The 22,500-nt window shown below is 36.6% G+C and overlaps 2 protein-coding genes across 6 annotated transcripts in view; one reads left to right on the plus strand and one right to left on the minus strand.

Annotated features, from left to right (window-relative positions):
- Window positions 1–13,441, minus strand: part of LOC106880008 (uncharacterized) — a 112,521-nt gene extending 99,080 nt beyond the window's left edge. For 3 of the 5 annotated variants that reach the window (XR_008265012.2, XR_008265009.2, XR_008265010.2), the window contains exons 1-4: window positions 13,198–13,441; window positions 4,735–4,862; window positions 3,555–3,711; window positions 2,360–2,422 (exon numbers count right to left, since the gene is read on the minus strand). Coding sequence is in view for 2 of the 5 variants with exons in the window: in XM_052971053.2 (XP_052827013.1) it covers window positions 2,360–2,422; window positions 3,555–3,711; window positions 4,735–4,862; window positions 13,198–13,276 (427 nt within the window). In the remaining 3 variants the exon portion in view is untranslated. The remainder of the gene's footprint in view (window positions 1–2,359; window positions 2,423–3,554; window positions 3,712–4,734; window positions 4,863–13,197) is intronic. The other 2 variants (XM_052971053.2, XM_089358419.1) reach the window with 1 other exon arrangement.
- Window positions 13,442–19,241: 5,800 nt separating this feature from the next.
- Window positions 19,242–22,005, plus strand: LOC106879916 (uncharacterized). The gene is made up of 3 exons (XM_014929670.2): window positions 19,242–19,480; window positions 20,214–20,586; window positions 21,483–22,005. The coding sequence occupies exons 1-3, from the start codon at window positions 19,316–19,318 to the stop codon at window positions 21,830–21,832; spliced, it is 888 nt and encodes a 295-aa protein (XP_014785156.1). The 5' UTR covers window positions 19,242–19,315; the 3' UTR covers window positions 21,833–22,005.
- The last annotated feature ends 495 nt before the right edge of the window (window positions 22,006–22,500 follow it).

Raw genomic sequence — 22,500 nt, forward strand, 5'->3', positions numbered from 1 at the left:
CGTATTCTTTCTGTTGAAGAGCGTAGCTCGAAACGTCAAAGACTTTCCGTATTCCCGAGCGTCATACTAATATATACTTTTGTTATTTACACCACCTGTCCTCGTCTGTTGTTATTTTTTGTATATTCTCCCATATATATATATATATATATATATATATATATATATGGGAGAATATACAAATAATAACAACAGACGAGGACAGGTGGTGTAAATAACAAAAGTATATATTAGTATGACGCTCGGAGAGAGAGAGAGAGATGTGTGTATATGTATCTTTTATCTTTTACTTGCTTCAGTTACTGTGGCCATGCTGGAGCACCACCTTGAAAAGTTTTAGTCAAACAAATTCACTCTAGTACTTAGGTTTATTTAAGTCTGATACTTATTCTGTTGTTCTCTTTTGATGAACTGGTAAGTTACAGGGGCATAAACAAACTAAGTAGTGGTGATAGGCCTGACAAACACAAACACACACACACACACACACACACACACACACACACACACACACACACACACACACATACACACACACAACAGGTTTCATATGGTTTCTATCTACCAAACTTACTCATATGGTATGAAGTGGCATCAAAAAGTTCCCATACTAGTTATGTTTATGGAAAAATAACTCATTTACCAAAGTTTTAACATCATCTCCTTCGAAATAGCCACCTTGTGCAGCAATACACCAGTTCCATCATTCCTGCCACTTTTGGAATCCGGCCTGGAAGTTGCTTCCTGTGAGTTGAGGGCCTTCTGTGATTTGCTCTGGATCTTGACAATGGTGTTAAAACAGTGACTTTTGGACTGCATTTTCGTCTTGGGGAAGACATGGAAGTCTGCAGGTGCTAAATCTGGGTACAGAAGTGATACCATGTTGTTTTTGGTGAAAAACTTGCGACTGGCAAGAGGTCAGTGATGCCACATGTTCAATTCAGATGTTAGGATTGCCCCCACGAACCCATATGACAGACCAACAACATCAGCAATGTTGTGGATGGTCCTCTGACTATCCTCATGCATAAGCTGATGAATTTTCTCCAAGTTTCTAGGGTTGATGCTTGTGGCAGGTCTTTCAGATCACTCATTGACTTCCAAGGATGTTCTTCAGCTTTTGATGCACCTGTACCACTCAAAATGTTGTGTACAACCCATTGCCTTGTCACCATAAGCTTGCTGATGCATGCACACTGTCTCTGCAGCAGACTTCTCAAGTTTAATGCAAAATTTCACGTTGGCTTTTTGTTCCAATTTCCTGTCCGTGACAAAAATTGCAGACTACAGCATACACCTAATCACAAAAACACAAATTCCACAACTTGCAAAGTAAACACACTAATGTTACTTGGCACACTGCCTCATGGAGGTCATTGCTAGCTCTCAAAGCACATGCAACTATCTGCTGCCATCTCATGGTATGCTACAGAACTAGTCCAGAAACTTCTTGATACCACCTCATATTGGCTGACCTAGGGCTATAGTAGAAGACACATACATACATACATACATACATACATACATACATACATATATATATTTTTGTGTCTCTTTGTCTTGGCATTACCAAATAGTTGTAAACAAGCAACCTCTGTCACACAAGTGATCTCATTTGTTTCCAATCCTCTGTGAAAATATGTCAACTATTACAAAAATATTACCTTACTTAGAAACAGGTGATGGCTGGCAACATGAAAGGTATCTGGTTATAGAAAGTTCTACCTCAAAGTATTCTGTCTGGCCAATGCAAGCATGGAATAGTGGACATTAAAAACAACGATGATGATGATGACCTATATTACAGGAAAGTATTTCTAAAGCTAATACAATACCTTCTCTATATCTCTGAGAGTAGATCTAAGTACCTTTCACAAAGATATAAAATACTATTTCCCAAGTGTCAAGAGGCTAATTCTTTTTTTAACTCAGTATTGGCCTCTTGACACCAAAACAGACCCTGTGGTATTTATATATATCTAGTTAGTTTTGTTTAATTTAGTTAAATTTATTTGCAGTGAATGATTTCCTCTCAGGATTAATGGCTAACTTTTCTACCTTATGATTAAGTTATTAAATATTCTGCAGAGACGCCAGTGACTAACACTTTTGATACCATGCCTAGCTTTATGGTACAAACTTCCTGTTTCAAAGCAAGCTAAAAACTTCCATCAAAATTTTATTTAACTTTTGCCCCATATCCCATTTGAATAATGACAAAATTAATTCACTAAATTCCTGAATGACTCATCACTGAATAATCTTGTCCAAGATACACTTCACATGGAAATAAGATGTGATAGTCATAGTTGGAACACCTTTGATCATCAATATTCTCAGTCATGGCTAAATGACATACCTGTGACCAGTTTTCCATCCAACATCCATACATTAGGTAGACTGTCAATCAAGTGAATACGATCTGAAAATGGAGAGAAATTCCACAGTTAGTTGTAAATGATAAACAATTGTTTTTAAACTCACATTAAACTCATAATTGCCATAAAGATGGTGAATTAGTAGAATGGTTAGAGCATTGATATTTGTTCAGACTCAAATTTTGCTCAAGTCCATTTTGCTTTTTATTCTTTCAGGATCCCTAAAAATGTACTAATCCTCAGTTGTATATTGGTAGAACTGTAATGTTGGACCAAATGCTTTGTGGTACTTGTTCCAGTGCTTTGCATTCTAAGTTCAAATCCCACCATAACCTATTTGGGTGACAAGCAATTTGTTGCCCAGTTTAACACAAACACCTGGTACCTTTGGTACCTTTAGCTGAATTCATTCTTTTGCAAGCATTTAAGTCAGGTCCCAAATTCAAGGAAATCTTCCTTCTTTCCTCCTACCTGTTTCAAAGGTCTTGCAAAGGGTCACGGACACATATCCCCAAAAAGAAATTTTCTCCACCTGTACCAGAAGTTCCTATCCTCCCACCCCTCCACCTGTACTGGAAGTTCCAGTACTTGACTGGTATTTTATTTTCTCAACCCCAAAAAGATGAAAGGTAAAGTTTACCCCAGAAACTCAGAACTTAAAGTTTTGGAATAAATATCACAAGGTACTATTTCTGATGCTCTAATGGTTCTGCCAGATCACCATCTTATGCACCAACTTAAGAACATCAGAGTTATTTTAGTAAATTCTTCATTATTTCCCAAATCAATTAAAACAAAGGCAGTAGACTTCAACAGAAATATTGAAACAAAAGCATTAAGTAAACTCATGATCAAAAGTATTCCCACTGTGACCATCTCTTCTTCCCCAACCCTTTTTTTTTCAGGTGTAATATATCTAAAATGACATTTTCTAATGTATCTTTTTTTTTAAGACATTAAGATATGATATGAGAGAGATTTGACTGCTATTTCTCACAAGTCAAATGAGTAACTACATAAAGACTGCAATCTTTGGTTCCTTATTATTGTTTTTGTCATTTGTGGTGGTGGTGGTGGTGGTGGTGGTGGTGGTGGTGGTGGTGGTGGTGGCGGTATTGGTGGTGGCAGTGGCAATAATAACAAGGGTTAAGAAGAAGAATATACACATATACTTACAGAGTTTTTCTTTCTCCAAGTTTGGATTACCAAAAAGCATCAGGTCCAGTATTTGAATATGTCTAATTTTTAATAATTCTGACCAAGAAACTTGATTGTGGGACAAGTTGAGGCAACCCAGAGCAATGAAGGGTGTTAAACCATCTAGACATGTAATCTGAAAAGAAAACATTTTGTGATCCTGTGCAGTGTCTTAATGGCCAGAAGCACAAAAAATTAGTTATACATTTAGATCAGTGTTTCTTAACATTTTTGATACTATCTCACCTGGGACTGTTCCTGGTTCTACAATACTAACTTTCTATTTCAAGGGGATCTAGATTTTAAATCTTCCATCAAAATTTAATGGTAATTTATGTTCAAAACACCATCTTCATAATGGCGAAGTTGTTTTAAATTCTTTATTTTAAAAATTAACTGAAACAAAGGAAGAATGTTTCAATAGGAATATGGTAATAAAAGGATTAAACTTTTTAAAGTCTTCCATTCACTCTTTACACTGTGAATAACCATGCAGGTCCTCCACAGTAAGAAACATGTTCTGTTCTGGCCCTATCTTTCATTAACCACCTTACCTACAAGCATAAAGCCACCTCTCTCTCTCTCTCTACTATAGTTCCACTCAGTCAAAGGTGATTTCAGTCTTGCAAGCTGCATGGTAACCTCACTAATGCTGGTGTTAAAAAAATCATCTCAGTATACTCTGTAAAGTGGTTAGCATTAGGAAGGGCATCCAGTCATATAAAGAATGGCAAAACAGACATGTGTGAATAATGCAGTCCTTGGATCTGTCAGATCTAGTGAAACTGTCCAGCTCATGCCAGCATAGGAGATAGACATTAAAAAGAGGTGATGATAATGATGCCCTCTTTTCTTTTATTCACATTTTTTCTATGCCCCCTTGTTATACTTCAATGCCCTCTATCCACTCACCCATTTGTAATGAACATACATGTAATATTATCAGACCAAAATAATTTAGTTCTGGTCACTAGTTTGACACAAGTAACTACTTACTACAGCGCAACTCTACTATAAGCATAATTTATTCATTTATTTCCATTTCAACATCCATTATTCGTTGATGTTGCTAGAGATGGTTAAACCTCTCCCCAAACCCATATAAGTGAGGAACAATTGATATTTGTTTGATGAGCTTAAGAAAACTAAACATGAATACCTTGTTAAAACTCAAATCCACTTTCCAAAGATTTTGATAGAAAGCAATGTTGCTAATATCTTCAATGTGATTCTGACTCAAATCGAGAACCTCAAGCTGTTGGTAGTTTTCCAAGTTTTTCATGAATGCTTACAGAAACAAAAGAAAAAGAAAAGGAAATATTAATTAATCAAGCACATTTGCATATATATATATATATATATATATATATATATATATATATATATATATATAGGCACATGCGTGGCTGTGCAGTAAGTAGCTTGCTTACCAACCACATGGTTCTGGGTTCAGTACCACTGCATGGCACCTTGGGCAAGTGTCTTCTAATATAGCCTCAGGCCAACCAAAGCCTTGTGAGTGAATTTTGTAGATGGAAACTGAAAGAAGCCCGTTGTATGTGTATGTATATGTATATATATATATATGTATGTGTGTGTGTGTATGTGTGTGTGTGTGTGTTTGTGTGTGTGTGTGTGCGCTTGTGTGTCTGTGTTTGTTCCCCCACCAATGGTGGTGTGTGTACATTAGAGGTTTGCCAAAAGAGACTGATAGAATAAGTTCTGGGGTTGATTTTCTTGACTAAAGGCTGGGCTCCAGCATGGCCACAGTCAAATGACTGAAACAAATAACAGGACAAAAAAAAATATATATATATATATTTGCCCTATACAGAGAGGCCATTAGTAAGGTTAGGATTGGCAATGGGTATAGTGAAGAATTCCGGGTAGAAGTAGGGGTCCACCAAGGTTCAGCCCTCAGTCCCCTTTTATTCATTATAGTCCTCCAAGCAATAACAGAGGAATTCAAGACGGGTTGCCCCTGGGAGCTCCTCTATGCTGATGACCTGGCCCTCATAACAGAATGACTACCAGAACTAGAAAAGAAATTTCAGGTGTGGAAGCAAGGTTTAGAATCAAAAGGCCTTAGAGTCAATGTAGCAAAACCCAAAGTTCTAGTAAGTAGGAAGGCGAACACATCACCTCAGGGAGGTGGTCCTGCTCAATGTGTAGAAAAGGTGTAGGTAGAAACTCTATAAGATGTACCCAGTGTAAGCTATGGACACTTAAGAGGTGTAGCAACATTAAAGGAAGATTGACCGAGAAGATAACTTTCGGGTGCGGCAAATGCAGTGGCAGATGCTCAGAAAACAGATTCCATCACACTTCAGGGGGAGAAACTAGAAGTAGTTGATAGCTTCCGCTACCTAGGTGACCAAGTTAGTAGTGTGGGTGGTTGCTCAGAGAGTGTTACCACTAGAATACGAATAACCTGGGCAAAGTTTAGAAAGCTTCTACCCCTACTGGTGACAAGGGCCTCTCGCTCAGAGTGAAAGGTGGATTGTATGATGCATGTGTGTGAACTGCCATGCTTCATGGCAGTGAAACATGAGCCATGACTGCAGAGGACATGTGTAGGCTCAAAAGAAATGAAGCTAGCATGATCCACTGGATGTGTAATGTCAGTGTGCACACATGACAGAGTGTAAGCGCCCTGAGAGAAATGTTGGACATAAGCATAGGATGTGGCATGCAAGAGAGATGTTTGCCCTGGTATGATTATGTACAGCAGAGGGACGAGGAGAGCTGTGTGAAGAAGTGCCACTCCCAATCAGTGGAAGGAATCCGGGGTAGAGTGAGACATAGGAAGACATGGGATGAGGCGGTGAAGCATGACCTTCGAACATTGGGCCTCACAGAGGCAATGACGAAAGATTGAGACCTTTGGAGATATGCTGTGACTGTGAAGACCCGGCAAATAAAGTGGGTTCACAGCTGTATGCTACACCAGTTTCGCATATATATATATATATATATATATCAATCAATATTATTATCCTTCATTGTTCATGACTTCTTGTCAACATTCAACTAGCTTGTCAATGTCTTGACAATAGAAATCACTGTGTCTTGACTTAATTCATTGAGTCACGTTTTTAGCTCCACATTGTTTCAGAATAGAATGCTTCACAGACTGTTGGAGAGTTACTGAAAAATATGATAATCTTTCATTCATTTGTTGATATGATTCAAATCATAACTTTTTTAAATAAGAAAAATGTTTAACTCCTAATATTTGTCATAATCACTATAATTCATGTTGCAGTTATTATTTTTGATGTTGCAAACATTGAAAATAACGAAATTCACTATTTTTGAAAAAAGATTTTTAGAGGAGGAGCAGTACTTGCGACCATAGCTAATCCTCACAAGTTGATGAGAATGATGTGGGTTGATATTTAATTTCAACATCATTAAGTTTATGTCTGTAGAAAAAAAAATTGGCAGAAGAAGGGAACATTTCAGAGAGATACAGTACTGGTGGGTGGGAGGGAGAAGAAGACAGCAGGGAAAGAGACAAATGGCAGGGTCTGAATAGGAAAAGTTAGAAGGTATCTAGTAAAAACTAACAGTAGAAGTGTAACAGAGAAGTAATAGTGCATCTATGAGTTAGAGGCTCAGCTACTGATGTTAAGAGAGAGTTTGCAATCAATTTACCAGTTTAAAATTCTAAGAAGTTGCCAGATACAGCAGGTTCTTAACATAGTGTAGCTGAGTGGATGGTACAATGACAGAAATATGATTATGACAGCTTAGGTGGAGACAGTGGTCTGGGTGTATGATGTATAATGAAATTTTTAACATGGATACATGACTTGAAATTTGGCAGGAAGGAAACAGTTGATTATATTAAGCCTGGATGGATGTAAGCTGTACGGTGTAGTGTAGGATGTGGCTTCCCAGTACTGTAGCTAAAACGGTTGCCCCTTCCTCTACACTTGAGTAACAACAAGAAAAAAGATGTCTTGAATTTTTGACATACATAAACATTACATACACTAATTAGCGATAAAGCCTCACAATAAAATCTAGGTTACATTGCATGATAGAAAATCCATCTTGGTAACTGCCAACTGGATATTAAATGCACTTTAAGATAATTATGAGAATTAGGAAATATGTTGTGTACGAGGAAGAAAACAGATCAACAAAACTCATTGTAAATAAAACATTGTGCTTTCTTAGTTATCTTTGAGACTTTATGTAAATAGGATTAAATATCTTGACCAGGGATGTAATGTAACTTCAGAAATGTGAAGGTCTTGTGTGGTCACTAAATATGTAATGATTATCCATTCAGGCTCAGTTCCTGATTTGAAATAAAACAGTTGCTTAATGTAGATGTCATAATGCCTCCTATAAAGAAAACCACACACCATCTTTTATTTTTTATCTTTTACTTTATTCAGTCATTAGATTGTAGCTTTACTGGGGCACTGCCTTGAATTTTTAGCTGAATGAGTCTACTCAAGTACTTCTTTTTTTAAAGCCTAGTACTTAGTCTATCAATATTTTTTGCTGAACAGCAAATTATGGCAGCACAAACACACCAACACCAGTTGTCAAGGAGTAATGGGAGACAAACATAGACACAAAGACACACACATACCTACATACATACACACACACACACACACATATATATATATATATATATATATATATATATATATATATATATACGATGGGCTTCTTTCAGTTTCCATCTATGAAATCCACTCACAAGACTTTGGTCAGCCTGCGACTATGGTAGACGACACCTGCTCAAGGTGCCATGCAGTGAGACTGAACCTGGGACCATGTGGTTGGGAGGCAAGCTTCTTACCACACAGCCATGCCTGCGCCTATATAAACATGTTCAGAATGAACCAATGAGGGATCTTCAACATGTTTATTCAATCTGCTAGAAGTAGCAATCAAATTTCTTGCTTCCCAATCATGTAGTCTTGCATCCACTCATACTATGTGATACCTTAGGCAAATGTCTTTTGCTATAACCCTGGACTGACCAAAGCCTTAAGAATGAATTTAGTAGATGGAAACTGAAAGAAGCCCATTTTGTGTGTGTGTGTTAATATCGAACCATTGAAAATGAGTGCTCAACACCACATTGGTGGATAATATTCTTTATTTTCGGATTAACAAGGCTACCATTGATTTCATGTCAAGAGAAATCACTCAACAGTTATCAAGCCTGCTGTATGGAACGTTGGTACTCAACCAAGATGGAAATGAATACCAATATTCCATGTAACAGGGTTGATAATTGTTGAGAGATTTCTCTCGGCATGATATCAATGGTAGCCTTGTTAATCCACAAATGAAATATATATATTATATATATAGGTATGTATGTATGCACGTATATATGTTTGTGTGTGTGTGTGTGTGTGTATGTGTGTGCGTGCATGTGTGAGTGTGTGAAAGACAGAAGTGGTCAATGGCTCAACAGAACAATGTCCTTTTTTATGATGAATCAATACTCACACTTTTACCCACTTTGCAACAAGTTTATATCTGTAGGTATCCCTAGGAAGACTTCAACCCTGACTGTTCTGCCCCTATTGTGAATCATAAAAGTGGTTCAGGTGTGATATGTATAGTCATATCATAGAATTCTCTTGACTCTTTAGTTGTTTTACATGGCAGAGTTAATGCCAAAGGTAATGCCATCTTATAGTACCTAGAATGTAGTGCAATCTTCCAGCACAATAGTTTGCTGATTCTTACAGTTAATGTTATTTAAAATTGGTATGAAGTGCTCAAAAGTGAAGTAGACCACTTAGATTCCATTCCACACACACATACAATCATGGTATCTCCATACAATTGAACATTTATGGTTCATTTTGAAACAGCAAGTGAGGACCCACTTTGATGATGATGATGATGATGATGATGATGATGATGGTGATGTTGATGATGATGATGATGATGATGATGATGTAATCTGCCTTACATATTAGAAATAAAGATATTTATTTTCAAACCAGTTTCTTACAGTGAACTGGAACTTTGTCACAATTTTAGTGTCCACCATGGTGATTGGATGAAATACAACTCCCCATCTGGATAATAGATACTCTGTGGTGGTTATTACTTCTAGCTGTCATGCACCAATGAAGGGACCTCTATGCTGTTACTTGAATTGAAAGAAATTGCAATGGAATCTGTCATCCTGTTGAAAACTAAGTCAAGAGCCAAGTTCTGTAATGTTTCTTTAACAGAACAGAAATGAATGATGAAGGAAGAGATTACAGTTTTTTCTCCTTTACAAATGAATGTAAACTAAGTTAATACAATTCTTGTCATGTCTTGTATTTTAGAACTGGTTGACTGATAGTCTCATGCGGTACTGTGTCCTACAGAAAGTTAAATTGCTCTGTAATGTATTAATGTATTGAAAAAATTAGGATACATTGGTCAATGTAGCAGAAGATACCACCATATCTCCTAGAAAGACATTTTTTGTGGTTGAAATATCTTTGATCATAAATCTGTTTGAGCAGGTAAGACATGAGATAATATATAACAATGCCAACAGCTTCTAGTTATCTTATCACATTCCTAAACATCTATGGCAACATTAAACAGGATTACAACAGCAAAACAATGGGCAATGAACTTAGTTACTCTCAGCTCCACTGTTATCAACTACACACTGGCCTTATGATGATGGTGATATATATAAACATTTATAATATATTAAGTCATAAAATTACTTAACTAAGTGTCTTGCCTAATGATAAAGTGTAATGCACGGTACAGAGTTAATTGACTGAGTCTAACCCTGCATCTGAAAGAGGAAGAATCTGGGCTTTATGTTTTTATATATTTTTTTATTTTCTGTTATGTTTTTGATGATATTACTACTGGTAGATTTCATCTTTTCTCCATTATTCCAAAGGAGAATTTTATTGTAGTATTTGTGTATGTTACATAGCTTATGGTTTGTTTCTGGTTGTTAACTATGCCTCATGATGCTATCTGTGGCATGGGAAGGTTAATGATGAATGTTGTTGTTAGATATACAGCTCAGTGTTTGAGACAGGAGTTGAATTGGATGAGTGTGTGGTGGCTCATTTTCTGTCATAGTCAGGAGAAAGTCAGATATGACTCTCTTCAGTTGCATGAATGTTTATGGGTATGTGGATGCTTGTATAGTTATACATATATGCATGTGTGTGTGTGTGTGTATGTACAAAGTATGTATATTTATTTTTACATATTTATTTTTACATATGTGTATATAAATGTATGTACACTTGTTTATGGACACTATTGATGAAGTGAAAGCATACAGAAGTCATGACCAAGCAGTTCCACAGCTGGTGCTGAACATTTTTGACCACAACTGAGGTTTCTGTGCTTTTTTGTTCTATACTTATACAAGATGCTTTCTGAAGATGAATACTGCAGTATTATGGCATTCTTAATGACATCCACATTAAGTAGAATATAAAGATTGCTATTTGATACTAATACTGCTTCCATCACTAATAACTAATATACACACATACACATATATACCTATTCATCTACCTTCTTTCTCTTTCTTTCCAGATGGGCAAGCCATATGTCGATTAGTGTGTTCAGTTGATCGGATCAACTGGATTAGTGTGTCGAGTAGAGCACTGGCATGGTTTGGGCTGCCTGGTGTCATCTGCAGTTAGGGCATATTTCCATTGGATCTACTTCAGAAATTCTGCAGTGTTAGTTGAGATAATAATAATTGATTAAGTAACCAGAAGATAGATTTGGTATTAATCTTTATTTTGTATAACAATTGTTTCTACCCGCCTTGCTGCTGTCCCTTATGAGTGGGACTCTATTCAACATGTTGTGTTGCATCCATTTTGTAGTGTGGGTCACATATGCCTATCGAGTTAGGGCTTCCCTAACTCGGCAAACATATAACAACATGACCACCTAAACTCAGGATCTTTACCCAGGCACCTCTTCGTGTATGGATGTGCCTGATGTGACCCAGACTGCAAAATGGATGCGACACAACATGTTGAATGGAGTCCCACCCTTAAAGGACAGTAGCAGGATGGGTAGAAACAATCGTACAAAATAAAGATTAATACCAAATCTATCTTCTGGTTACTTAATCAATTATCATTATGTGTGTGTGTACATATATATATATATATATATATATATATATATATATATATATATATATATATATATATATATATATATATATATATATACATATTCAATGTTATCTGGGTAATAACATCATAGCACGCATTTAAAAGCTTTTCTATCGATATTGGGTACCATACTGCTGAGTTATTCCTTGAGCTGGATAAACATGTGGAACTTTGTTAGTGTATAGAATTTATATAAAAATTTATACAAGAAAATGGATTAAACAGGCATTAGTTACAAATGACTTTTGTTTCTGTGCAGTGGCAACAGCTGCAAGTTGCTAAGTTTTCATTTATTTTATAAAATTATTTTATAAACAATTACATAAATAAATACGATCCAGCAACAGTTGTGTGCCGACACTTCATCAGGTAGGTTACTTTTAAACTTTTTTATTCTATCTTCTTGTTGCACACTCTCTCTCACAAACACATATATAGAGAAAGATAAATAGACAGAAAGATAGATAGATAGATAGATAGATAGATAGATAGATAGATAGATAGATAGATAGATAGATAGATAGGTAGATAGATAGATAGATAGATAAAATTGTCACTATGAAAATCTTACACTCTGTAACTCAATAATGCATTAGTTATGAAAAAATAAATAATTTAGCATTATATCAAAAAGAAGCAAGAACGCAGGTGTGATAGTGTTAGAATAAATGTTATACAGAATTTTGATTCCATTTTCCAGCAGATAGGATGCAACTCTCTTCCTGGAGAGTGCATAGTCTACTTCAGTATTTTCATTCTTATAAATGTAGTGATATAACAGAATCAGTTGAGCATTGGACAAATACCTTATGACATTTCTTCCAACTCTATACATTACTGGGTTAAGAGCTTGTCATGGTCAGCTTGGTCTTTCATCCTTCAGGGATCAATAAAATAAGGTACCAGTCAAATACTAGTGTTGATGGTACTAACTAGACCGCTCCCCTCAAAATTGTTGACCTTGTGTCAAAACCAGAAACTATTATTACCTCTAGTAAACATGGTTTCTCTAAGGGCAACAAGCTGGCAGAACCATTAACATGCTTGACCAAATGCTTAGCAGCATTTTGTCTGTTTTTAAGCTCCGAGTTCAAATTCTGCCACGGTTGACTTTGCCTTTCATCCTTTTGGGATTGATGAAAAAAGTACCTGTCAAGTAGTGGGACCGATTTAATTGACTAATCCCTTCCCCAAAAAATTTCAGGCCTTGTGCCTATAGTTACCATCAGCAAATTAAAGATCCTCTTGCTCAACTTGCATAGCTTCATGTCCTCATATCACAATACACATTTAAAAAAGAGGATCATAGTACATAATGTAGTCCTAAAATCACTAAGCAAACCAAAAATAAGAAAAGAAAGAAAAAGAACAGGATGGTCATAAATTATTTCTTTAATTATAGTCTGCACAATCTAACCTGATCTGGCGCTTAACAAAGAAGAAATTAACAAAATACTTACCCATGTTGGATCTTGATAAATTTAGATATTTAACATTTGATGTAGCTTTGTAGGTTTCGTCCATTGCTGTCTTACTCATATTTGTAATAAAATTTTTTCAGAATGAAACTATATTTGAAAATATGCTCTTTAATAGAACAACATTACTTGTCTGTAGCGTTTTGTTAAGTCGTTAACTTAGCAACGGCTGTTTACTGACAGCTAAACTTACTGTGCATTATACTTAGTCTTTGTTTATAAGATTACACAAGAGTTCAAGTTACCCAGCAATAAATAAATAAATAAATAAATAAATAAATACAACCTGTGTGTGTGTGTGTGTGTGTGTGTGTGTGTGTGTGTGTGTATCTGGTTTGTCAGCAGTCAGAGGCCTGAAATTTGCCAAAAGGGCATTTTTTTGGTGACAGCAATAGGATAAATCATATTTTTGTTGATGGATACTGCAGGAGGATATGCAGTTTTTTGCGGAGGAAGAGCTGGCAGTTGGGGGTGCTAGGTGAATATGGTGGAGCTTTGTCGACAATAGTCCACTTGATACTGGGTATTTCATCTCAGAGATCACAGAATTTCCAGAGAAAATAAGACAGGGAAGTAGAGTTCTCTATGTCCCTGGATCTGAACACATGCATATGCTGGGAGTATCATCCCTTGAAGCCATTAGCTGTCATACCTGTATAGTGTCTAGTAATGCCATCAGATGGTGGTTCTGTATACTATGGCCCTTGAGGGACAAGACTTTTCTAGAAGGCACATGGTGGGATTATGGGAGTTGCAGGTTGGGGTTGGGGGTGGTGTGGGTGCATTTTTACATCTATTGATGCATGCGATGTTAGACGTTGTCTAAGCAGATGTAGCTCACCTTGACATTATGGGGGATGGAGAGTTTGTTATACTTATGGCCTTTGCAGAAGTGTTTCTTAATTAACGATAGGAAGCCCCAGCTACGTTGGTGGAAACTTCTAGGTTGAAGCAGGATATACCATATAATTTTCCTTCTCCTAATCCTTTTGGGGCGAGGAGAGAGTGTTTGGGGGTTGTCCACATATGTGAGCTTCTCAGTAAGCCCACTCCTAGTCAAAGCATTGCTGTAGTGGGCAGGGGCTGTTAAAGGTCTCTTTATTGGCTGAGAGATTAGATAATCATTTACTAATGCCTGGAACCAGGTTTCTTATTACAGCAGGGATATGGTTTGAGCTCTTGTGGATGTATACTGTATCCTCCTTAGGCTTCCTGTATGGGTAATACTTTCCTGTACTGAGGTCTAAGGTTACATCCAAGAAATCGACCGTAGTCAAGTTGGTGGTAACTGTTATGGACAGGCCAAACTCCTTAAATATTTTTATCAAGTCCTTCCTGAATCTGTCCATGGTGTGGTTGTTCATATGGCCTGAGACAGCCAGGCCTGTCATCCCTGTAGAGGGCTGACCTATGTAGGTGGATATGTCTCTTGAGGGTATCCAAGATGTATAACCCGACATATTTCATCCCTGTCAAGATGTATTTCGGCCCCGTCAAAGCTCCTCATAGAGATGTCAAACAATGGGTTGCCTTCTTTTTTCACCCAGAAGGAATCGTCATGGGCCAGAAATTACTCTCTGACATTCATGATAATTCTGATGTCAAGGTCACCAATGCTGGTGTATTGCTCAGCAAAAGTTAGGGCCTTCAGAAGGAGGAGCTTATATATGGAAGGGTAAAAGTCAACAAGGTTGAACTGGGTGAATCTACAGGCTGATTTATTCTCAATACTGTGGAACCAGTTGACCACGGCTGTGCTGGAATTCCATTGAGTCAACTCTGTAGCTCTCCTGATATCGGAGTTGATAGTATCAAGAATACCTTTGCTAATAATACCTATCTCACTTTTAGAGGGGTTGATCAACCTGCATTTGAGATTGGAGTGGAAGTTAGGCTTATGGTCCTTAAGTGTAATATAGGGGCAGGGGTCATGTGGTGAGTTAATCCACGCAATCCTCTATATTAAGGTGGCTGGCAAGCTTCTTTGCACCTGTATTTGTCATTGTATATGGAATTATAGGTTTTCTTGTATGTTTTGGTGATGGCACTTGTAAGAAGTCTTGAGTGTGTGGAAGTGTTCATTCCGTAAATGTTCTTTGTTTTGTCTACAAGGGTGAGTATGTTGGGTGATTGTTTAATGATGGTCATATAGTCATTTAGTGATTTAAGGAAGAGGCTAGAATAATGCCAAAACCTTACCTTCTTTACAATGTTCCATAGGTCAGTCTCAAAGTTCTCAAGGTCATTCATATGTGAGGAGCACTTTTGTGATTTGAAACCAAATCTATCTGTAGATGTAGTGGTGGATGGATTCTCATAGAAGAAAGCCTTCCAGTGCATGTGCTTGATGACACTTTCCATCTTCTCCGTAAGTCGTGTCAGGTAGATTTTCATTGGGGGTATTTGCATATTCCTCACCGAGTATGGTAGTGGTTGTCTCTCCATTGCAAACTGTTGGCCAGACATTCATAAATGGTGCTCAACAGAGTCTGAAGCAATTGTATGAGTGAGTGGACAAACAAAAGAAGGGCACTGAACCAATTTATTGTGAGTTACATGTATGGATCAAAATAGTTTGAACCAAATTTGTTGGTATTCTTGAGTTTCAAGTGTGATGCTAGTAGTCAGCCATTTTGAATTTGAATGACAGAAGTTGATTGTTATTACCATAAGGTGGGCTGCGATTGTTTGAAGAAGGTCATGCAGTATCGTGGTTTGATGTTAGTATATGGGTAACAGTTAGATGGAAAATACCACATGGCGAATATCAGTTTATATAATCTTTGAATAGAAATAGGCATTGCTGTGTGGTTAAGAATTTTATTTCCCAATCATGTGGTTTCAGGTTTTGTCCTACTGTGTGACATCTTGGACAGATGTCTTCTACTGTAGCTTCAGACCAACAAAAACTTTGTGAGTAGGTTTGATATGTGGAAACTGGAATGGAAGAAGCTCACTGTCAATGTATGTATGTGTATGTGTATTTGTTTGTAGCCTTGTCTTGACATCATGTGTTGGTTGTAAACAAGCATCACCATCATACAAGTGATGTTGTTCATTTCCAATCTTCCATGAAAAACATGTCTGGCTATGGGGAAATATTACCTTACTGCCAGTAAAGTGGTAGTTAACCACAAGTACAGCAAAGAATTTGGTGTAGTGATAGGGGTTCATCAAGGCTCAGTCCTAAGTTCCCTCCTTTTCCTCACTGTCCTCCAAGCCGTAACAAAGGAATTCAAGACTGGCAGCCCCTGGGAACTATTATGTGTTGATGGTTTTGCCCTCATAGCAGTTCTATATCAGAATTAGATGAGAAATTCCAGGTGTGGAAGCAAAACTTGGAATCTAAGGGCCTTAAGGTTAACTTAGCAAAAATTAAGGTTCTAGTAAGCAAGAAAACTGACAGGACCCTACCCACCTCAGATAGGTAGCTCTGTTTGATTTGTAGGAAAGGTGCAGGCAGGAACTCCATACAGTGTAGCCAGTGTAAGCTATGGACACACAGGAGGTGCAGTGGATTAATAAGAAGCTTATCAGAGAAGATAGTTTTCGTATGTGGAAGATGCACAGGGTCCATAAAAACTTTAGAGACTCAGGGAATTGATTCTCTCAAATGCTCTGGTGGCTTATTAGAGGTAGTAGATAATTTCTGCTACCTAGAGGACCAAATTAGTTGTTGGGGAGGATGCACAGAGTGTGATAGCTAGAATAAGAATAAGGTGGAGGAAATTCAGAGAGCTGTTACCTCTGAGGGTCACAAAAGGTTTCTCTCTCTGAGCGAAAGGAAGATTGTATGATGCATGTATATAGATGGCAATTCTACATGTTAGTGAGACATGGGCCCTGAATGCAGAGGACATGAAAAGGTTAGAAAGGAATGAGACTAGGAATGAGTAATTAGTTGCTGTGTACAAGAGAGAAGACTGTGCTGGTTTGGTCATATGGTGTGGATGGATGCCGACAGCCCCATAAAGAAGTGCCAATCTCTCAAAGTAGATGGAACAAGTGGAAGAAGGAGACCCAGGCAGACATGGTATGAAGAACTGAAGAACAATCTCAAGATGCTGAACTTTTCAGGTGAGATGACAAAGGACGAAGATGCCTGGTGCCTTGCTGTACTTAAAAAAAGATTTGTACTCCACAGCAAAAGTGTTAAGACCAGTCCCTCTGGTGGTGAAAGGCACTCATGGCAGTACCACATAAAAGCATCCATACAGTGCCATGTAAAATTATCCATGCAATGACATGTAAAAACGCTCATACAGCACTACATAAAAGTACTTGTGCAGTGCCACATAAAAGCATCTAGCACACTTTAAAAAGTGATTGGTGTTAGAAAGGGTATCCAGCTGTAAAAACCATGATAAATCAGACTGGAGTCTGGTGCAGCTCCCCAGCTTGCCAGCTCTGGTCAAACTGTCCAGCTCATGCCAGTATGAACAACAGACATTAAATGATGATGAAGATGAGGAGGAGGATCTGTCAAATTAGTGATTTAACTTCAAGAGACATAGCAAAAGAGACAAATTATGACATCACAGAGTTGGCTGCATTTGTGGATGAACATGAACCTAAACTCCTTCCAGAACAAAGCTGTGCATATGATAAAATTATTTTGTCAGTTAGAGTAAAAAGTGGAGAAATTTTCTTTCTTGATGCTCTTGGTAGCACAAAAACATTTGTAACAACACTGCTTCTCTCCAAGGTAAGGCAACAAAAAAGAATTGCAGTTGCTGTAGCATTGTTTGGCTTTGCTGCCACCATTCTCCAAGGAGGACGAACAGTTCATTCTGCTTTTATATTACTGCTAAACCTGGTCACAACCGACAGTCCAATTTGTAACACAAGCAAAGGTTCAGGTTTAGCAGAAGTGTTGCGCCAATGCCACCTGATCATTTGGGATGAATGCACCATGTCACATAGATGTGCAATAGAAGCCCTTGATAAGACTTTACAGGACTTAATAGGCAACAATAAATCTATGGGAGGAGTTACATTAGTTTTATCAGGAGACTTCATACAGGCATTACCTGTCATTCCAAGATGAACAAGATCTGATGGAATAAAAGCATGCATTAAGTCTTCAGACCTATGGAATAAAGTATAGAAATTCTCCTTTGTATTTTCATAGCAGCAGCAGCACCACCACCACCACCACCATATATATATATATATATATATATATATATATTATTAATAAATCATAGGGCAGCAAAATCATTTTAGAAATTTTATTTATCACCAATAGTGGGTTAGATGTCCTATTATAGGCATCTCTGTATTTTATATATATATATATATATATATATATATATATATATATATATATATATATATATATATATATATATATATATATATATATATATATACATATATATATACATATACATATATATATATACATATACATATATATATATACATATATGTATATATATTGACCACACTCCACCTGTGTTTACCATTCACTGTATTCACCTCTATCTCCCATTTCTAGCACAGCTGTTCCTGTCCCTCTATCCCTACCTCAATAATTGGCAAAAAGCCACCCATCACAACACTAACCCTCACCATCACCAACTTAGTCAAGGGATATTGAATGCAAATAAACATTTTAGTCACTTGCTCAGCTCCTCACTAGTGCGAGTGCTACAAAAAAAGCATCCAGTACACTCTGCAAGGCATTAGGAAGAACATCCAGCTGTAGAAACCATGCCAAAGCAGTCACTGGAGCATGATGCAGTCCTCATCAGATCCTGTTGGACCATCTAACCCATGCCAGCATAGATGACAAACATTAAATGTTGATTATGGTGATGAATGATGATGCATATATGTCTAGTGTATGTACACATGCGTATATATATGTATACACACACACACATACACACACATATAAATAACTCAGTTTATCTTTTCTCTGATGTTTATCTTTATTTTCAAAAATGAAAAAAGCATATGATTTCAACACTGTTGATAAGCATGGGAAATTACCCATCTGCTTTCTTCAATTACCCACTATATTCATTCTGAAGATATATTTAAAAGGACAGCACTATACCTTTTGCTCCTGAATGCTTCACTAAACACAACCAAAATGTTGTTGGTTTATTCTAGTTTGGTGTTTTACGCTGGTTTATTTCTGGGTGTCGAAGGTCATGGTCGACTGATGGACCCGCCTTCCCGGTCTAGTATGTGGCGATTGGGGTTCAAGACTCCATTCAACTATGATGATATTGAGCTATATTGTGGAGGAATGGCGGTATTTATTTTCTATTTGTGTTTATCTTAAATTTCTTCTTTTATCAATAATTAATTAATGTATTCAGGAAAATGCAAATAAACATTTTTTGTTTATTTCTAAATTTGTCTCATTTTAAATTGGTGTAGACTTTGATTTTGTTTATAAATTATTCTGCCTATTCATATTATTGATAATAATATGCATACATTTGTGTTATAATTGGATTCTGTGTCTAGAATTCTTTTTTTATAATGATAGCCAACATAAATGTTGGTTTGATGCTTGCTTGCTTTCTCCAGTCATGTTTTTATATTATATGTAGAGAGAGAAAGCAAGAGAGTAAAAGATAGAGAGTGAGTTAACATAAGTGAAGCAGGATGAGTGTGCATACTAGGCTTGTTAACAAGCAATGAGTAAAAGAATGCTACAGAGAGAGAGCGAGAGAGAGAGAAAGAGAGGAGTGAGTGAGTGAGAGAGAATGGTAGAGAGAGAAGAGAGTGCACGAGTAAATAACACTAGTTATGGGAGGTGTTGAACAAATGAGAAATTAATTTTGTTTAATTTTATTTTAAGAGATATTTTTCCTTTGAAAATCAATATTCATTTCATTATTTTGTATAAGTGCAAAGAAATTTGATAAAAGTTAAATTATAATTATTGTATGTATGCCATATTACCCATGGCAACAAAGTTACCTATTATAGCATGTTCTATGATGATTAATGTCATCTTTTTTTAATCATTTCAACAGCATCAATGGACATTTAATCATGGAAAATGTGGAATATGTGGTGACCCTTATGAAGGCCCACGAAAGAATGAAGCAGGTGGTAAATATGCAACTGGAATCATCAGTCGTTATTATCACAAAGAACAAATCATTACAGTTGATGTTGACCTGACCACCAACCATTTAGGCTGGTTTGAGTTCCGCTTATGTCCAAACAACAATGTAAAGAAACCTGCTACCCATGAATGCCTGAATAAATATCTTCTCCGACAGGCCAATGGCAATGGAACTAGACTTTATATTGGTCAAAAAGTGGGACATATTTTTACAAAACTAAAATTACCAGCTGGTCTTACTTGCTCTCAGTGTGTTTTACAATGGAAATACCATACAGGTGAGATGCTGTTTGATTAAAAGCTTTGTGTGTGTGACAGTTATTGCATTATTACTTCATTCTTCAATTCTTTAAGTCCCTTAAATCTTGCTCTGTGATACTCACTATTATATTATATAAAAATGCTAGTAGCAGTACTTAACCATACCTGGGTGCAAAGAAAGTTACATTGCCCACAACATTCTCTCTGAAAAATATATGCTTATCATCATCATTGTTTTAACATCCACTTTTCCATCCTTGCATGGATATGATGGAATTCATGAAGGCAGATTTTCTATTGCTGGATGCTCTTCTTGTCACTTGCCTTTACCTGTTTCCAAGCAAGATGATATTTCTGCATGACTGGAAAATTGGAAATGAATGACTTGGCTTGTATGATGGTGATTGTGACACTTGTTTACAACTCTCATGCAGTATTGAAAGAAAAATAGGGAGCAAACATACACACACTCACACACATTATATAGCCATAGAAATCTTGCCAAAGCAGACTCTGAAGACCAACACAGCCCTCAGTTTAGATGGATCCTGTCTAACCCATGTCACCATGGAACATAGACATTAAATGATGATAATGATAATGATAGCTTTCTCTCTATATATATAATATAAAAACATGGCGGAAGGTGTGTGTGTGTGTGTGTGTGTGTGTGTGTGAGGGGGCTACAACCTGGGACTCAGTACTGGATTGGCATTTCATTTATCAATCTTGTAAAGATGGAAGGCAAAGTTGGCCTCAGTGGATTTGCATTCAAAGTACCAGAATGACTACAACAAAGCCATTTATTTGTTGCTTTAATAATGCAGCCAGTTACCAACCTTGTATTTTACACTATTAAACATTTAAAATTTTAAATAATTGATTGTGTTTTTCCTTATATTTTTTTTATTAGGGAACACATGGGGTGCAGGTAATAAATGTGTTGGAATGGGATGTTCCGATGCACAAGAAGAATTCTATGGCTGTGCTGATATAGCCATCTTGGACAAAGGTGCACCAATTCCATCAACAATACGACCACGAACTGCCAAACCTCATGTCAGTACTTCAAGATCAGGCCACATGAAACATTCCACAAACCATCGAAGACCATCAACACAAATTCCAAGACGTTCTACAAGTGTCCCTCAAAAATTCAAGAATTGTCATGCTATTGGTGCCTGGGCTGGTATCTATGATAACTGGTGCAAAGACTTCTGCCCAAAGGGAAGCTGCCCCAAAAATATGTGTCGTTGTGCCTGAATTTCATAAATAAAACTTATTTCTATATCCTGAGTTGATGTATAAAGATCATGAATTATATCCATGATATTTAAGAACTTGATTATTAACACATTATTAAACTCAAGTATTTTAGTACAACACAATAAATATTAATGGAATAAACTTTCATGCATATACAGAATCAGCTAAAATGTTAGTTAAGAGTTACATATTTACAATAGCAGAAAAGCACAAATTGTATATATAATTCATAATTTAATTTAATATTTATCATGATTTAATTTGATTACCATTTTTCTTAGAAGAATACTATCAATATTCTTAAAGTGTCATCAGAATATTATTATTAAATTGATGTCATTCATAGCCCAGTGTGTTTTGCACACACATTGTCTATAAGAATTTCTCTCCCAAGACATTGTCTTCTGTGAAAGTCTTTCCACATTTGAGTGTACAAATGTGTTAAATATAATTGTTTACACATATATTTATATTATCAAATTATGAATGATATGTAAAAGTTAAGCTTTCCTGCTATTTTCAATTTTAAATAAGATCTATAAAATATTACAATGTTACTATTGTTGTTTTAAGCCATAGTTAGTTCTTACCGAGCAGAACTATTAACAATGGCATTCCAGCCATAACTAAACCATTTTTTTATTCAGTGTGTCTAGGATTATATT

This window comes from Octopus bimaculoides, chromosome 10, assembly GCF_046866305.1.
Source record: "Octopus bimaculoides isolate indiv1 chromosome 10, ASM4686630v1, whole genome shotgun sequence".
Classification (NCBI taxonomy): Eukaryota; Metazoa; Mollusca; class Cephalopoda; order Octopoda; family Octopodidae; genus Octopus; species Octopus bimaculoides.